The sequence below is a fragment of the Lagenorhynchus albirostris genome, chromosome 3 (genome assembly GCF_949774975.1).
Source record: "Lagenorhynchus albirostris chromosome 3, mLagAlb1.1, whole genome shotgun sequence".
Lineage (NCBI taxonomy): Eukaryota > Metazoa > Chordata > Mammalia > Artiodactyla > Delphinidae > Lagenorhynchus > Lagenorhynchus albirostris.
This window is the reverse complement of record NC_083097.1, coordinates 157,466,237-157,481,062: the sequence shown is the minus strand read 5'-3', so window position 1 is coordinate 157,481,062 and position 14,826 is coordinate 157,466,237. Positions and strand designations below refer to the sequence as shown.

At 44.5% G+C, this 14,826-nt stretch overlaps 1 protein-coding gene across 4 annotated transcripts in view; it reads left to right on the top strand.

Moving 5' to 3' along the window:
• The window catches only part of NOTCH3 (notch receptor 3), a 33,986-nt gene extending 28,734 nt beyond the window's left edge, over nt 1–5,252 (top strand). For all 4 annotated transcript variants that reach the window (XM_060144563.1, XM_060144562.1, XM_060144561.1 and 1 more), the window contains 2 exons: nt 1,780–1,877; nt 2,689–5,252. In XM_060144563.1, the coding sequence (XP_060000546.1) occupies nt 1,780–1,877; nt 2,689–3,735 (1,145 nt within the window). In that variant the 3' untranslated portion in view covers nt 3,736–5,252. The remainder of the gene's footprint in view (nt 1–1,779; nt 1,878–2,688) is intronic.
• The last annotated feature ends 9,574 nt before the right edge of the window (nt 5,253–14,826 follow it).

Below are 14,826 nucleotides of genomic sequence, written 5' to 3'. Positions count from 1 at the left end.
GTTTTGCCTACTTAAAAAAACCCCAGCTGTACTGACACATAATTCAGATGCCATGCAATTCATCCATTTCAAGTACAAAATCCAATAATTTTTAGTATAACCACATAGTTGTACAAATATCATCATAATAAAATTTAAAATGTTTTCATCACCTGAAAAAGAAGCCCTCACCTCTTAGCCATCACCCCTTCAGTCCCCCTCATCTTCCCGGCCCTTAGGCAACCGCTAATGTACTTTCTCTCTATATGAATTGGTTATTTCATATAAATGGAATCATACAATATGTGGTCTTTTTTGACTGGCTTCTTTCACTTAGCACGATGTTTTTGAGGTTTACAAATGTTGTAGCGTGTATCCATATTATTTCCTTTTTGTTTTTTAATGAATAAATAATATTCTGTTATATGGATATACCACATTTTGTTTATCCATTCATCCACTGATGGACATTTGGGTTGTTTCTGATTTTTGGCTGTTATGAATAATGCTGCTATGGACAGTCCTGTATCATTTTTTGTGTGGACATATGTTTTCATCTCTCTTGGGTATATCTGTAGGAGCAGAATTGCTGGGTCACATGGTAACTCTGTTTAACCTTTTAAGGAACTGCCAGACTGTTTTCCACAGTGGCTGCCCTGTTTTACATTCCTACCAACAGTGTATGAAGGTTCCAGTATTTCCACATCCTCACCAACACTTGCTATTATCCGTCTTTTTGTTCTAGTCTTCCTAGTGGATGTGATTTAGTATCTCATTGTGGTTTGATTTGCATTTCCCTGATGGCTAATGATGTTGAGCATCTCTTCACATGCTTATTGTCCATTTGTGTATCTTCTTTGGAGAAATGTCTATTCAGGTTCTTTGCCCATTTTTAAATTGGGTTACTCGTCTTTTTATTATTGAATTGTAGAAGTTCTTCATATAGTCTAGGTATGTCTCTTATCAAACATATGGTAGGTTTAATATATTTGTAGGTTTTCTGTTTACTTTCTAGATGGTGTCCTTACAAGCACAAAAGTTTTCATCTTGATGATGTCCAATTTATCTATTTTTGTCGTTTTTGTTATTGTTGCTTGTGTTTTGGGTGTCATATCTAAGAATCCTTCACCTAATTCAAGGTCATGAAGATTTACTCCTGTGTTTTTTTCTAAATGTTTTATAGTTTGAGCTTTTACATTTAGGTCTTTGACTCATTTTGAATTATTTTTTTGTATATGGTGTGCAGTAGGGGTCCAACTTTATTGTTTTGCACGTGGAGATAACAGTTGTACCAGCACCGTTTGTTGAGAAAGCTATCCTTTCCCCGTTAAATGGTCTTGGTACCAATTTAATTTAATTTAACTTATTTTACTGTTTTTTTCCTTTTGGCTGCCCTTTGCGGCATGTGGGATCTGTTTCCCGACCAGGGACTGAACCCAGGCCACAGCAGTGAAATCCCGGAATCCTAACCACTAGACCACCAGGGAACTCCTTTTTTTTTTTTTTGTAATTTTAATTTACATAAACGAAAGAACCGCATGTGACTGGTGGCTATTGCACTGGACAGCACAGCTCTAGGTACCACTGAGTGAGGTCCACGTAGTACCCCCCGTATACGGAGAGTTACATCTACAGGTGTGCACGCACATGGACCCAAACACAGTTACTCAGATACTCGTGGCAGGCCTACCCTCCCCCCATCCCAGGCCATGTTCTAGACATTTTCTGTCCCCCTGCTGTTGGGGGGGCCAGCAAATGAGCCTGGTCCTGACCCTGACCTTCCCTCACTTCCCCCCGCAGGAAAATCAGCCTTACACTGGGCTGCAGCTGTCAACAACGTCGAGGCCACCTTGGCCCTGCTCAAAAATGGAGCTAACAAAGACATGCAAGACAGCAAGGTGAGCCCCAGCCCTTGGCCCACCTGGGAGTCAGCCCCGGCACAGCTTCCACAGGTGGCAGAGAGCAGGTTGGGCTAGGCTAGTGGGGGCATTCACCCTGCCTGCAGCCAGCTTTCAGGTGTGGGATTTGGGCCCAAGGGGTTTCAATAGTGGATCAGAGGAGGAAGTGTATAGCAGTTGCTGGGTGACCTTGGGCAAGTTGCTTAACTGTTTTGAACCTCTGTTCTCATCCTCGAAATGGGGAAGCAACGGTAGCCACCTCATTGCCTCTTTCGAGGATTCAGTGAGCTAAAGCTTTTAGAAAGTGCCTTAGCACATCCTCAATGAAAGGTAGATATTATGATTGTTGTTTAAAAACCCTTGCAAGGTGGTATTAGTCTCATTTTACAGATGAAAGAGTGAGGCTCAAAGGGGTGCGGGGTTGGATTCCATCCTTATTTAAAATTTCCAAAATGATATTCATTATGGATTCTTTCTGCATTAATCTTAATTTAAAAAATTTTCATTAAAACATCATTTATTTTGATGCCCCTTAAATTTTATGCCTAAGGCGAGTGCTTCACTCTCCTCACCCTGGTCCTGGCTTTTGCGGCCTGAAGCTTAGTGGGTGCTGGATGAATGTGGCTTAAAGGAAAGAACTTGCCCAATTTTCCCGAGCAGAGCTGAGATTCCAACCGAGGTCTGTCTGGCTGGAGAGTATGAACTCTTAGATCTCAGGTTCCCCCAGAGAGAGGAGGCCTCTGTGATGTTAGCCAGCAGTTAATCCTGACTCTTGTGACCCTGACATCTTGTGGGTTCTGGGCCGCCACAGGAGGAGACTCCGCTGTTCCTGGCCGCCAGGGAGGGCAGCTTTGAGGCTGCCAAGCTGCTGCTGGACCACTTTGCCAACCGGGAGATCACCGACCACCTGGACAGGCTGCCCCGGGATGTGGCCCAGGAGCGGCTGCACCAGGACATCGTGCGCTTGCTAGACCAGCCCAGTGGGCCCCGTAGCCCCCCTGGCCCCCACGGCCTGGGGCCCTTGCTCTGCCCGCCCGGGGCCTTCCTCCCAGGCCTCAAGGTGGCGCAGTCCGGGGGCAAGAAGAGCCGGAGGCCTCCTGGGAAGGCGGGGCTGGGGCCTCAGGGCACCCGGGGGCGGGGCAAGAAGCTGACCCTGGCCTGCCCGGGGCCCTTGGCCGAGAGCTCGGTCACGCTCTCGCCGGTGGACTCGCTGGACTCCCCACGGCCCTTTGGTGGCCCCCCCGCGTCCCCCGGCGGCTTCCCCCTCGAGGGCCCCTACGCGGCTGCCGCGGCCACAGCCGTGTCTCTGGCACAGCTCGGTGGCGCAGGCCGGGCAGGTCTCGGGCGCCAGCCCCCCGGGGGCTGTGTGCTCAGCCTGGGCCTGCTGAACCCCGTGGCCGTCCCCCTCGACTGGGCCCGGCTGCCCCCACCTGCCCCCCCAGGTCCCTCTTTCCTGCTGCCGCTGGCCCCGGGACCCCAGCTGCTGAACCCCGGGAACCCCGTGTCCCCCCAGGAGCGGCCCCCACCGTACCTGGCAGCCCCAGGACATGGCGATGAGTTCCCCGCGGCCGGGGCCCACAGCAGCCCCCCAAAGGCCCGCTTCCTGCGGGTCCCCAGCGAGCACCCTTACCTGACCCCATCCCCAGAGTCCCCCGAGCACTGGGCCAGCCCCTCACCTCCCTCACTCTCGGACTGGTCCGACTCCACGCCCAGCCCGGCCACTGCCACCGGGGCCACGGCCGCTGGGACACTGTCTGCCCAGCCGCTCCCCCTGTCGGTCCCTGGCCCTCTTGCTCAGTCCCAGACCCAGCTAGGGTCCCAGCCTGAAGTCACCCCCAAGAGGCAAGTGTTGGCCTGAGGGCTGCACAGTTCCTAGATTTGGGGAGGCTGTAGAGACACCCCATCCTGCTTCCTCTCTGTCTCCCCTTTTAGTCCATTTCATTCTCTCTAATCTCTTCTCCTGCACCCCACCCTCCTTGCAGTGTGACCAAGACAGGTCACAAGCCTAGGGCTTCAGTCTTCCTTTATTTATAAGGGGTGCAGGCTGACCCCCACCCTTTGGGTCTTGTGGTGAGTCTGGGACATGCTCCTGCCTCTCCCCTCTTCCTGGGGCCACCGCCCCTCCAATTCTCTCCTGCTTTCTTGCCTCCTCTGGCCTCTCTCACTCATGTTCTGACACAGGTGGATTATTATTATTATTTTTTTTTACATTTTGTATAGAAACAAAATCATTTAAACAAACATTATTATTATTATTTTTTACAAAATATATATATGGAGACGCTCCCTGCCCCCTGCAAACCCCCCAGTGCCCCCGTGGGGCTGAGTCTGTGGGCCCATTCGGCCAAGCTGGATTCTGTGTACCAAGTACACAGGCATGACCGGGATCCTGTGTACCAAGTACACGACCCTGGTGTGTACCAAGTAGGCACCCTTGGGCGAACCCTCTGGGGCTAGGGGTCGGGTGAGACTTGGGAGCCTTCTCCCCACCCCACCTCCCTCACTTCACTGCATTCCAGATGCAACTTATTCTATAGCTTTGCTGGGGGAAGTGCCCTTCTGGCCTGGAGAGCCTGTCCCCAAGCCCCCCCTCACAGAGTGTGGGCCACCTCCCTTTGGGAACCGGGGGGTGGGGTGGCCGGTGGGAATATGAGGACCAGGGGAGACGTGCATTTTACTTTGTCTCCCTGTAAATATGGGCCTGCAGGGAGGAAAGGAGCTGCCTGCGTGGTACCTCCTCCTGGTACTCCCCTGGCCCAGCCCCAGGGCAGAATAGAAGTATTTGTAGGCTATTTTTGTAATATAGCTTCTGGTCACAGTCCTTGTGTAGCTAAATTCCCAGGCCGTGCATTGTACAGCCCCCTTTCCCCTCACCACCTAATAAAGGAATAGTTAGCACTCAATGTCATTGTCTGTGTCTAGGTAAGTTTCGGGGGCGGGGGGTGGTAGTATGGGGTTTCTGTCTCTTCAGCGCTAACTTTTGAGACAGGCTGGGACCTGGGACCCTTTGTTGCAGTGCTTGCACCTGGACGAACATCTGCTGGAGCAACAAAAGACAAAGGAACTATAAGGGACTAAAAATAACTGTGGGCATGTGCAGTTGGGGCAAATTATGGCCAACAAGATATCAAAAGACCAAAAAAAACCCCAACTGCCACTTCTGAAGAGCTGGGAGCAAAAGCAGGGTCCTGCGCATGCCCCCTGCGCACACCACCACCAAAGGGGTGGGCAGACCACCAAAGCCACCCTTCTGGCTCCACCCTTGGACCCGCCCTCACCCCATACCTCCACCCTTGGGGAGCAAGCAAGCACGGGAATCTGTTCGTTCTCGCTCCCCCCTGCTGCAGCAGGGGTCCCAATAAAGCCTTGCCTGAATTTCTTGTCTGGCCTCTGATCAATTTCTATTGACTAAGGAGGCCAAGAACCGTGGTTGGTAAAAACCTGGTTTCTCATCTTGGGGTCAAGCCGTTTGGCTTGCTTGCCGGCCACTTTTGCTTCCTCTTTTTTTTTTTTTTTTTTTTTTGCGGTACGCGGGCCTCTCACTGTTGTGGCCTCTCCCGTTGCGGAGCACAGGCTCCGGCCGCTCCGCAGCATGTGGGATCTTCCCGGACCGCGGCATGAACCCGCGTCCCCTGCATCGGCAGGCGGACTCTCAACCACTGCGCCACCAGGGAAGCCCTGCTTCCTCTTTCGATCGATGATTCCACTGATTGGACTAGGGGTGGCCACCTGACTCAAATTGAACCGGACTCCCTTGCTTGAGACTGTTTTTAAAATGGGGATGCTAAGAAAGCTATCAGTTGGTGGAGCTTCTGCGGCCAAGGCAGATGGAGAAATATTGATGGCCAGTTTGGGGTGGTGGGTACTGATGATAAAACAGCAGAAGACTGGAGCTATGCAGGGAGAATCAGAGATGAGCGTTCAAATGGCTCCAGAGTGTTGGAGGGAGTACCTCATTTCCAAATGGAGTATCAATTCCAGTTAATTGAGCATTTATTCCACTGACATCGATATGTATTTATTAACCGTCTTCTGAGTGCCTAATGCTGGTTCTGCATGGATCTCGCCTCTACTTCATGCTCCCTTGGGGTTTGGAGACAATGCTGCACTGTATAATAAATACTCCTTTATGTGTACCAGCTTGAATGAGTTTCTATGTCTTGCAAATAATTGTGCCCCAAGACAAGGTTGTGTTTACACTGAGGTCCTCCAGGAAAGGAGGAATTTAATGTTCACCCCATCAGTTGGACTGCTCTTGGTTGCAAGTGACACAAAAAATCTACCCAGCTGGCTTAAACAAACAAAAACCAATTTATAAATTCATATAACTAAAAAAGACCAGCTTCAGGGGATATTTGAGCTAGTGGCTCAAATGAGGTCAACAAGGGCTGAGTTCCTCATCTCTACAGATTTTTCTCTGGGCATCAGATTCATTCTCAGGCTGCATGTGGTACTCAACCCAACTTCTCTTCCCACTCCCACAGCTTCAGCCCTCCTTCTGTATTAGCAAAATAGGTGCAAGGATCATAGACCATCTTGCACATTCCAGAGAACTGAGAAGCTTCTAGTCTTGGGGTTGATTTTGTATTGACTTCAAATGGGTCGCATATTTATCCTCTAACCTAGTGTTCCTCAACGTTGGTACTGTTGACATTGGGGGCCAGATCATTCTTTGCTCTGGAAGGCTGTCCTGTGCATTGTAGGATGTTTAACAGCATCCAGCACCCCCTCCTCCAGTGTGACAACCAAAAATATTTCCAGATATTGCCAGTTGCCAAGCAATGAAAAATTGCTTTTGAGCACTACTGCTCTAACCAATCACTATGGCAATGGGTTATAGAATGTGCTGATTTCTTAAAGCAATGAGTTTCTGCTCTGGAACTGGGGCGTGGGGTAAATGTCAGGTTTACAGAAGCAGGAATTCTGTGGAAACAACTAATAAATATTCACTCTACCTCCTCTCTTTTGGCTAAGTCTTTGGAGATGGAACAATCTCTTAAAAAAAATTTATTGAAATATAATTGACTTACAATGTTGTGTTAGTTTCAATAAAGTGATTCAGTTATTTTATATACATATGTATACATATATATTCTTTTTTTTACATTCTCTTTCATTATAGGTTATTACAAGATATTGAGTATAATAAGTCCCTGTGCTATACAGCAGGTCCTTGTTCATTATCTATTTTATTTAATTATTTTATTTTTATTTTTAATTTTTTTTGGCCGTGCCATGCGGCTTGCGGGATCTTAGTTTCCCGACCGGGGATTGAACCCACACCCTCGGCAGTGAGAGTGGCGCGTCCTAACCACCGACCACCAGAGAATTCCCTCTATTTATATATAGTAGTGAGTGTGTATATTTAATCCCAAACTCCTGGGACAGTCTCTTTTATCGTCTCAAGTTCATTTTATGTTCATTCATTTATCCTCTATATGCTTATTGAGCACTTACTGCATGCCAAATCCTGGACAAACTGTTGGGAGTAGAATGGTGAATTATATGAGCTCACTCCTTGCTTTTATGGAATTTCAGGCTAGTTAGGGGATGTATAGGGGTGCCCCCCTTGTCCCTTTGGGTCTTACCATTGCAGTACATGCTTGATAGCATCTGACTGCAAACACCAGAACTTCTCTTGTGTGGGCCAGGAACAACCCTCAAAAATGAGGGATGGGGGCTTCCCTCGTAGTCCAGTGGTTAAGACTCCATGCTTCCACTGCAGGGGGCACTGGTTCAATCCCTGGTCGGGGAACTAAGATCCTGCATGCTGTGCAGCGTGGCCAAAAAAAAAAAAAAAAAAATGAGGGATAGATGGGAGTTGGTGGATAAATACCCCAGCTCCCTCACCCCTCTGTGGGGGCAATTCTGAGGTGTGTTCCACAGACTCTCAGCGGGTGTCCGTCAGGATTGAGCCCCAGTTGCCCATGGTAGCAACTTACTCTTCCTCATGGAACTTTCTGGAATGTTCCTTTTTGGAATGATCCTATTGGATATTTCTGGAATGATCTCTCAGATAAGTTCTTTGCACTTGAATCCTTGGCCCAAGAGAAGTTCATCTTAGCTGCGTGCATGAGTAGACTCTTGGAGGAAAACCGGAGATATTTGTTGGGGGTGCAAGCAAGTTTGGAGATCCTTCTTCCTGAGTGCTACACAAAAGAGGAGAAAGTCGTTCTTTCCGCCCACTTTGTCCACTTTATCCTGCGACCCTGGCTCTATGGAAGCAGGGCGTTGGAGATGTGTGTCTCACGGGGTGAACCCCCTTTCATACCTGGTGGAGCCAACTTTTTTGTAAGCACATGTGAGACTCTTCCACTCTGGAGGCTCCCTGGAATGGTTGGGGGAGGGGTGTCAGGTGGGGGAACAGGAAGCCTGCATCAGTGGTTGGGAAAAATGAACTAGTGGGATTCAGATTCATGTGCATGTGACTTCATTGACCCACAAGATTTGGGGACATTTGGATTCACATCCTAGGTGACTTCTTTTTTTTTTTTTTTTTTGTGGTACGCGAGCCTCTCACTGTTTTGGCCTCTCCTGTTGCGGAGCACAGGCTCCGGACGCGCAGGCTCAGCGGCCATGGCTCACGGGCCCAGCCGCTCCGTGGCATGTGGGATCTTCCCGGACCGGGGCACGAACCCGTGTCCCCTGCATCGGCAGGCGGACTCTCAAACACTGCGCCACCAGGGAAGCCCCTAGGTGACTTCTTGACCGAGAAGACAATGATAATACAGCTGTGTGTCTGCTGTTTGCCCCTCCAGATATATCCTCACACTTCTCCACTCTGCTCTGTGCACTGGGAGGATGACCTGAGTGGAGAGCATCAGTGGACTCAAGCATCCTCTTGCTTCCACTTGGGTTTGGCCAGTGAGAGGCACAGGTGGGAGATTAGAGGGTAGAATGTATTTATTTCCCTGGTTCCCTGCCTGCAGGGTGGCTTTGGTGCTCTCCATCCAGCTGCCCTCTGTTAATCTGAATAATTGTTCCCTCTCCTTGGCCCTTCTGGCCTAGGGGGGTAAAGGCTCTCCACCATTGCAAGTCCCAATGTACTGCAGTATGACTTGTCTACACCCTGCCCAAGCTTCATCTATCTGTTATCTATCTATCTATCTGTCTATCTATCTATCTATCTATCTTCCTACCTATCATCTATCAATTATCTATCATCTATCAATTATCTATCTAATCTATCAATTATCTATGTATCTATCTGTATATCTATGTATCCAACTATCTTTTAGCTATCATCTATCAATTATCTATGTATCTATCATCTATCAGTTATTTATCTATCTATCTATGTATATATCTATCTTTTAGCTATCTATCACCTAACAATTATCTGTGTATCTGTGTATCTACATATGTATCTATGTATCTGTCTATCTATCTTTTACTTATCTACCATCTATCAATTATCTATGTATGTATGTATGTATCTATCATCTATCAGTTATCCATGTATCTATGTATCTGTGTATCTATCTATCATCTATCATCTTTTAGCTGTCATATATCAATCTATCTATCTATCTATCATCTATCCTTTAGCTATCTATTTATTCCTTTTTGTTCAGCTTTATGAGGAATAACTCACGTATAATAAAGTGAACCCACTTTAAGTGTAAAGTTTGATGGGTCTTGACAAGTGCACACAGTCATATAACCACTACACAATCATGTTTCGCCATTCCCCTTTGTAGTCAGCCCCCTTCTGCACCTCTGGCTCTGGCAGTTGTGGATCTGCTGTCTGTCACTGTAACTACAGTCTTTCCTTTTCTAGAGTTTCATATAAATGGAATCGTGCAGCGTGTAGGCTTTTGAGTCTGGCTTTTTTTTTTTAAGTTAGCATTGTGCTTTTGAGATTGATTCACATTATTAGGCATATCAATCATTTTGTTTAATTAATTATTGGCTGCATTGGGTCTTCGTTGTTGCACACAGGCTTTTCTCTAGTTGTGGCGAGTGGGGGCTACTCTTCATTGCGGTGCGCGGGCTTCTCATTGTGGTGGCTTCTCTTGTTATGGAGCTCTAGGTACACGGGCTTCAGTAGTTGTGGCACACGGGCTCAGTAGTTGTAGCACACGGGCTTAGTTGCTCCATGGCATATGGGATCTTCCCGGACCAGGGCTCGAACCCGTGTCCCCTGCATTGGTAGGCAGATTCTTAACCACTGCGCCACCAGGGAAGCCCTAGGCATATCATTTATTATGTGTAGTCGTTTTTACTGCTGACGATGGTATGCATGTCGTGTGTTATAGATATGCCACAGTTTATCTATTTGTCAGTTTAGGGACATTTTGGTAATTTTTAGTTTTCGGTGTTTAAATAACATTGCAGTGAACATTCATATAAGTTGTGTGGACACACGTTTTCATTTTTCTCAGGTTTTTTTTAGGAGTGAGATGGCTAAGTTTCATGGTAAGTGCTTGTTAACTTTTAAAGTTTTTTGCCGAGTGGCTGCATGATTTTGCATCCCCACTGGCAATGTATGAGAATTCCAGTTGTTCTACATCTTTGTTAATACTTGGTATTGTCAGTCCTTTTAGCTTAATTTAATTCTAGTGATATAGTGGTATCTCACTGTGCTTTTAATTTACATTTAATTTGCAAATGAATATGTCTCTTCATGTGCTCATTTGCGATTCACATCTTCTTTGGTGAAGTATCTATTCAAATATTTTGCCCATTTAAAATTTTTTAATTTTTCAAATTAAAAATATTGTACCATTGACTTTGTGTGAGTGTGTACAGATCTGTGAGTTTTAACACATGTATAGGTTTGTGTAACCACCATCACACCCAGGATATAGAATAGAATAGCTTTCATCAATCCAAGAAATGTCTTCATGACATACAGATGGCCAAGAGGCACATGAAAAGATGCTCAACAACTCTAATTATTAGAGAAATGCAAATCAAAACTACAATGAGGTATCACCTCACATCAGTCAGAATGGCCATCATCAAAAAATCCACAAACAATAAATTCTGGTGAAGGTGTGGAGAAAAGGAAACCCTCCTACACTGTTGGTGGAAATGTAAATTGGTAGAGTCACTATGGAGAGCAGTATGGAGGTTCCTTAAAAAACTAAAAATAGAGCTACCATATGATCCAGTAATCCCACTCCTGGGCATATATCTGGAGACAAACATGGTTCAAAAGGATACATGCACCCCGATGTTCACTGCAGTGCTGTTTACAATAGCCAAGACATGGAAACAAGCTAAATGTCCATCGACAGATGAATGGTAAAAGAAGATGTGGTACATATATACAGTGGAATATTACTCAGCCATTAAAAAGAATGAAAAATGTCACTTGCAGCAACATGGATGGATCTGGAGATTATCATACTGAGTAAAGTAAGTAAGACAGAGAAAGACAAATATCATATGATATTGCTTATATGCAGAATCCAAAAAAATGATACAAATGAACTTATTTACAAAACAGAAACAGACTCACAGATTTAGAGAATGAACTTATGGTTACCGGAGGAAAAGTTTGGGAGTAGGGATAAACTGGAGTTTGGGATTGACATGTACACACTGCTATATTTAAAATAGATAAACAGGGACTTCCCTGGTGGCACAGTGGCTAAGAATCTGCCTCCAATGCAGGGGACATGGGTTCGAGCCTTGGTTCAGGAAGATCCCACATGCCGCGGAGCAACTAAGCCCGTGTGCCACAACTACTGAGCCGACGTGCCACAACTACTGAAGCCCACACACCTAGAGCCCGTGCTTCGCAACAAAGAGAAGCCACAGCAATGAGAAGCCTGTGCACCACAACGAAGAGTAGCCCCCGCTCGCCGCAACTAGAGAAAGCCCGTGCGCAGCAACGAAGATGCAATGCAGCTAAAAATAAATAAATAAAGTAATTTAAAAATATAAAGTCCTCCTGTGCATAACTGCGATGTGACCTAAAAAAAAATAATAAAATAAAATAAAATAGATAACCAACAAGGACCTACTGTATAGCACAGGGAACGCTGCTCAATATTCTGTAATAACCTAAATGGGAAAAGAATTTGAAAAAGAATAGATACATGTATATGTATAACTGAATCACTTTGCTGTACACCTGAAACTAACACAACATTGTTAATCAACTATACTCCAATATAAAATAAAAAGAAACGTCTTCATGCTGCCCTTTTGTAGTCACACCTTCTCATCAGTTCTACCCCCTGGCAACCATTGATCTATTATTCTCCATCACTTTAGTTTTGCCTTTTCCCAAAAAAAGTCATATAAATTGAGTCATACACTATGTAATCTTTTGAGATTTGCTTCTTTCACTCAGCTGAATAATCTTTGGGATTCATGTTTCAGTAGCTTCTCCTTTTCATAGCTGAGTCGTATTCCACCATAAGGATATATCACAGTTTGTTTAACCATTTACTTATTGAAGGACATCTGCATCGTTTCCGGGTTTTGGATGAATAGAGCTCTCATAAACATTTTGTGTGCATGTGTGGACATGTGTTTCATTTCCTAGGAAAAATATCTAGGAGTGGAACTGCTGGGTCATATGGTGAAGATATTTTAACTTTATAAGAAGCTGACAAACGGTTTTCAGGAGAGGCTATACAGTTTTGCATTTCCCCCAGCAATGTCTGAAACTTCCAGTTGTTCACATCCTCACTGGCACTTGGTATTGTCAGGTTATTTTTGTTGTTGTTACTGTTGTTTGTTTTTATCTTTTGACATTCTACTAGATGCACAGAGGTATGTCATTGTGGGTTTTCTACGCATTTCCCTAATGACTAATGATTTAATCATATTTTCATGTGTTTATTTGCCATCTGTATATCCTCTTTGGTGAAATGTCCGTTCCAGTGTGTTTTGTCCATTTTTAAAAGTTGTTTTGCTATAATTAAAAAAGATACATGCACCCCTCTGTTCATGGCAGCAGTATTCACAATAGCCAAAACATGAAAACAACCTAAAATGTCCATCGACAGACATAGGGAACAGACTTGTGGTTGCCAAGCGGGTGGAAGATGGGGGAGGGAAGGACTGGGAGTGTGGGATTAGCAGATGCAAACTATTATATATAGGATGGATAAACAGCCAGGTCCTACTGTATAGCACAGGGAACTATATTCAATATCTTGTGATAAACCATAATGGAAAAGAATATAAAAAAAGAATGTCCATATGTGTATAACTCAGTCACTTTGCTGTACAGCAGAGATTGCCACAGCATTGTAAATCAACTATACTTCAAAAAATTGCTTTGTTTTCTTACCGTTGATTTTTGGGAGTTCTTTACATGTTCTAGATAGAAATCCTTTGTCAGATATTTGCAAATATTTTATCCCACTCCATGGCTTAACTTTTCACTCTTTTAACCATATCTTTCACAGAGCAGAAGTTTCTAATTTTAATAGTCCAATCAAAGTGTTTTTTCTTTTATGGACTGTGCTTTTGTATCATATCTGGGAACTTGTCTTATTGTATGAGGCACAACCTTAATACGATATTGAACAGAAGTGGTGAAAGGAGACATCGTTGTCTTGTTTTTCATCTTAGGGGAAAAACATTTAATCTTTCACCATTCAGTAAAGCGTTAGCTGTAGGTTTTGGGTAGAAGAAGTGTATCAAGTTGTGGAAGTCCTCTCCTATTTCTAGTGTGTTAACAGTGCTGCATTTTGTCAAGTGGTTTTCCGTGTCAATATATATTTTTTCTTCTTTAGTTTGGTAATACAGTGGATTACATTGATTGATTTTTTTTTTTTTTGGCCGCACCGTGCAGCATGTAGGATCTTAGCATCCCGATCAGGGATTGAACCCGTGACCCCCTGCACTGGAAGCACGGAGTTGTAACCGCTGGTTTGCCAGGAAATTCCCCACATTGATTGATTTTTTAATTGACATATAATTCACATACTATAAAATTCACAAATTTAAAGTGTACCATTCAGTGGATTGTAGTATATTTACAAGATTATGCCATCACTACCACTATCCATTTCCAGTTTTCTCATTGCTTTATGGAGGAGAGAATTTTTGGAGGTCATCACTCTGACATGGATTGATTTTTTTTCAAACTTTTAATTTTATATTGGAGTATAGTTTTTTTTTCTTTTAAAACTTTTTATTGGGAAAAAATTTTCAAATTTACACAGAAGGAGAAAGAATTATTTTCCCATTATTCAGCTGTAATAATTATCAATATTTTGTCATTCTCTTTTCATCTATCCCTCCCACCACTTGGAGTATAGTTGATTAACAATGTCGTGATAGTTTCAGGTGTACAGCAAAGAGATTCAGTTATACATATACTTGTATCTATTCTTTTTCAAATTCTTTTCCCATTTAGGTTGTTACAGAATATTGAGTAGAGTTCCCTGTGCTATACAGTAGGTCCTTATTGGTTATCCATTTTAAATATAGCAGTGTGTACATAATCCCACACTCCCTAACTATCCCTTCCCCCCCACCCTTCCCCCTTGGTAATCGTAAATTCGTTTTCTAAGTCTGTTTCTGTTTTGTAAATAAGTTCATTTGTATTATTTCTTTTTAGGTTCTACATATAAACAATATCATATGATATTTGTCTTTCTCTGTCTGACTTACTTCACTCAGTATGACAATCTCTTGGTCCATCCATGTTGCTGCAAATGGCATTATTTCATTCTTTTTAATGGCTGAGTAATATTCCATTGTATATATGTACCACATCTTCTTTATCCATTCCTCTGTCAATGGACATTTAGTCTGCTTCCCTGACACGGATTGATTTTGGTTGTTGTATTTATGGGTTTGGAGTTCAGAGGGAATGACTGATCTGGGATATATCTTCAGGGAGCATTGGCACAGGAATGGTATTTAACACCATATGATTATACTAATCACCTAGGGAGAGAGAAGAGAGTCAAGAGTGGGGTCCTGGAGGGCTTCCCTTGTTGCGCAGTGGTTGGGAGTCCGCCTGACGATGCAG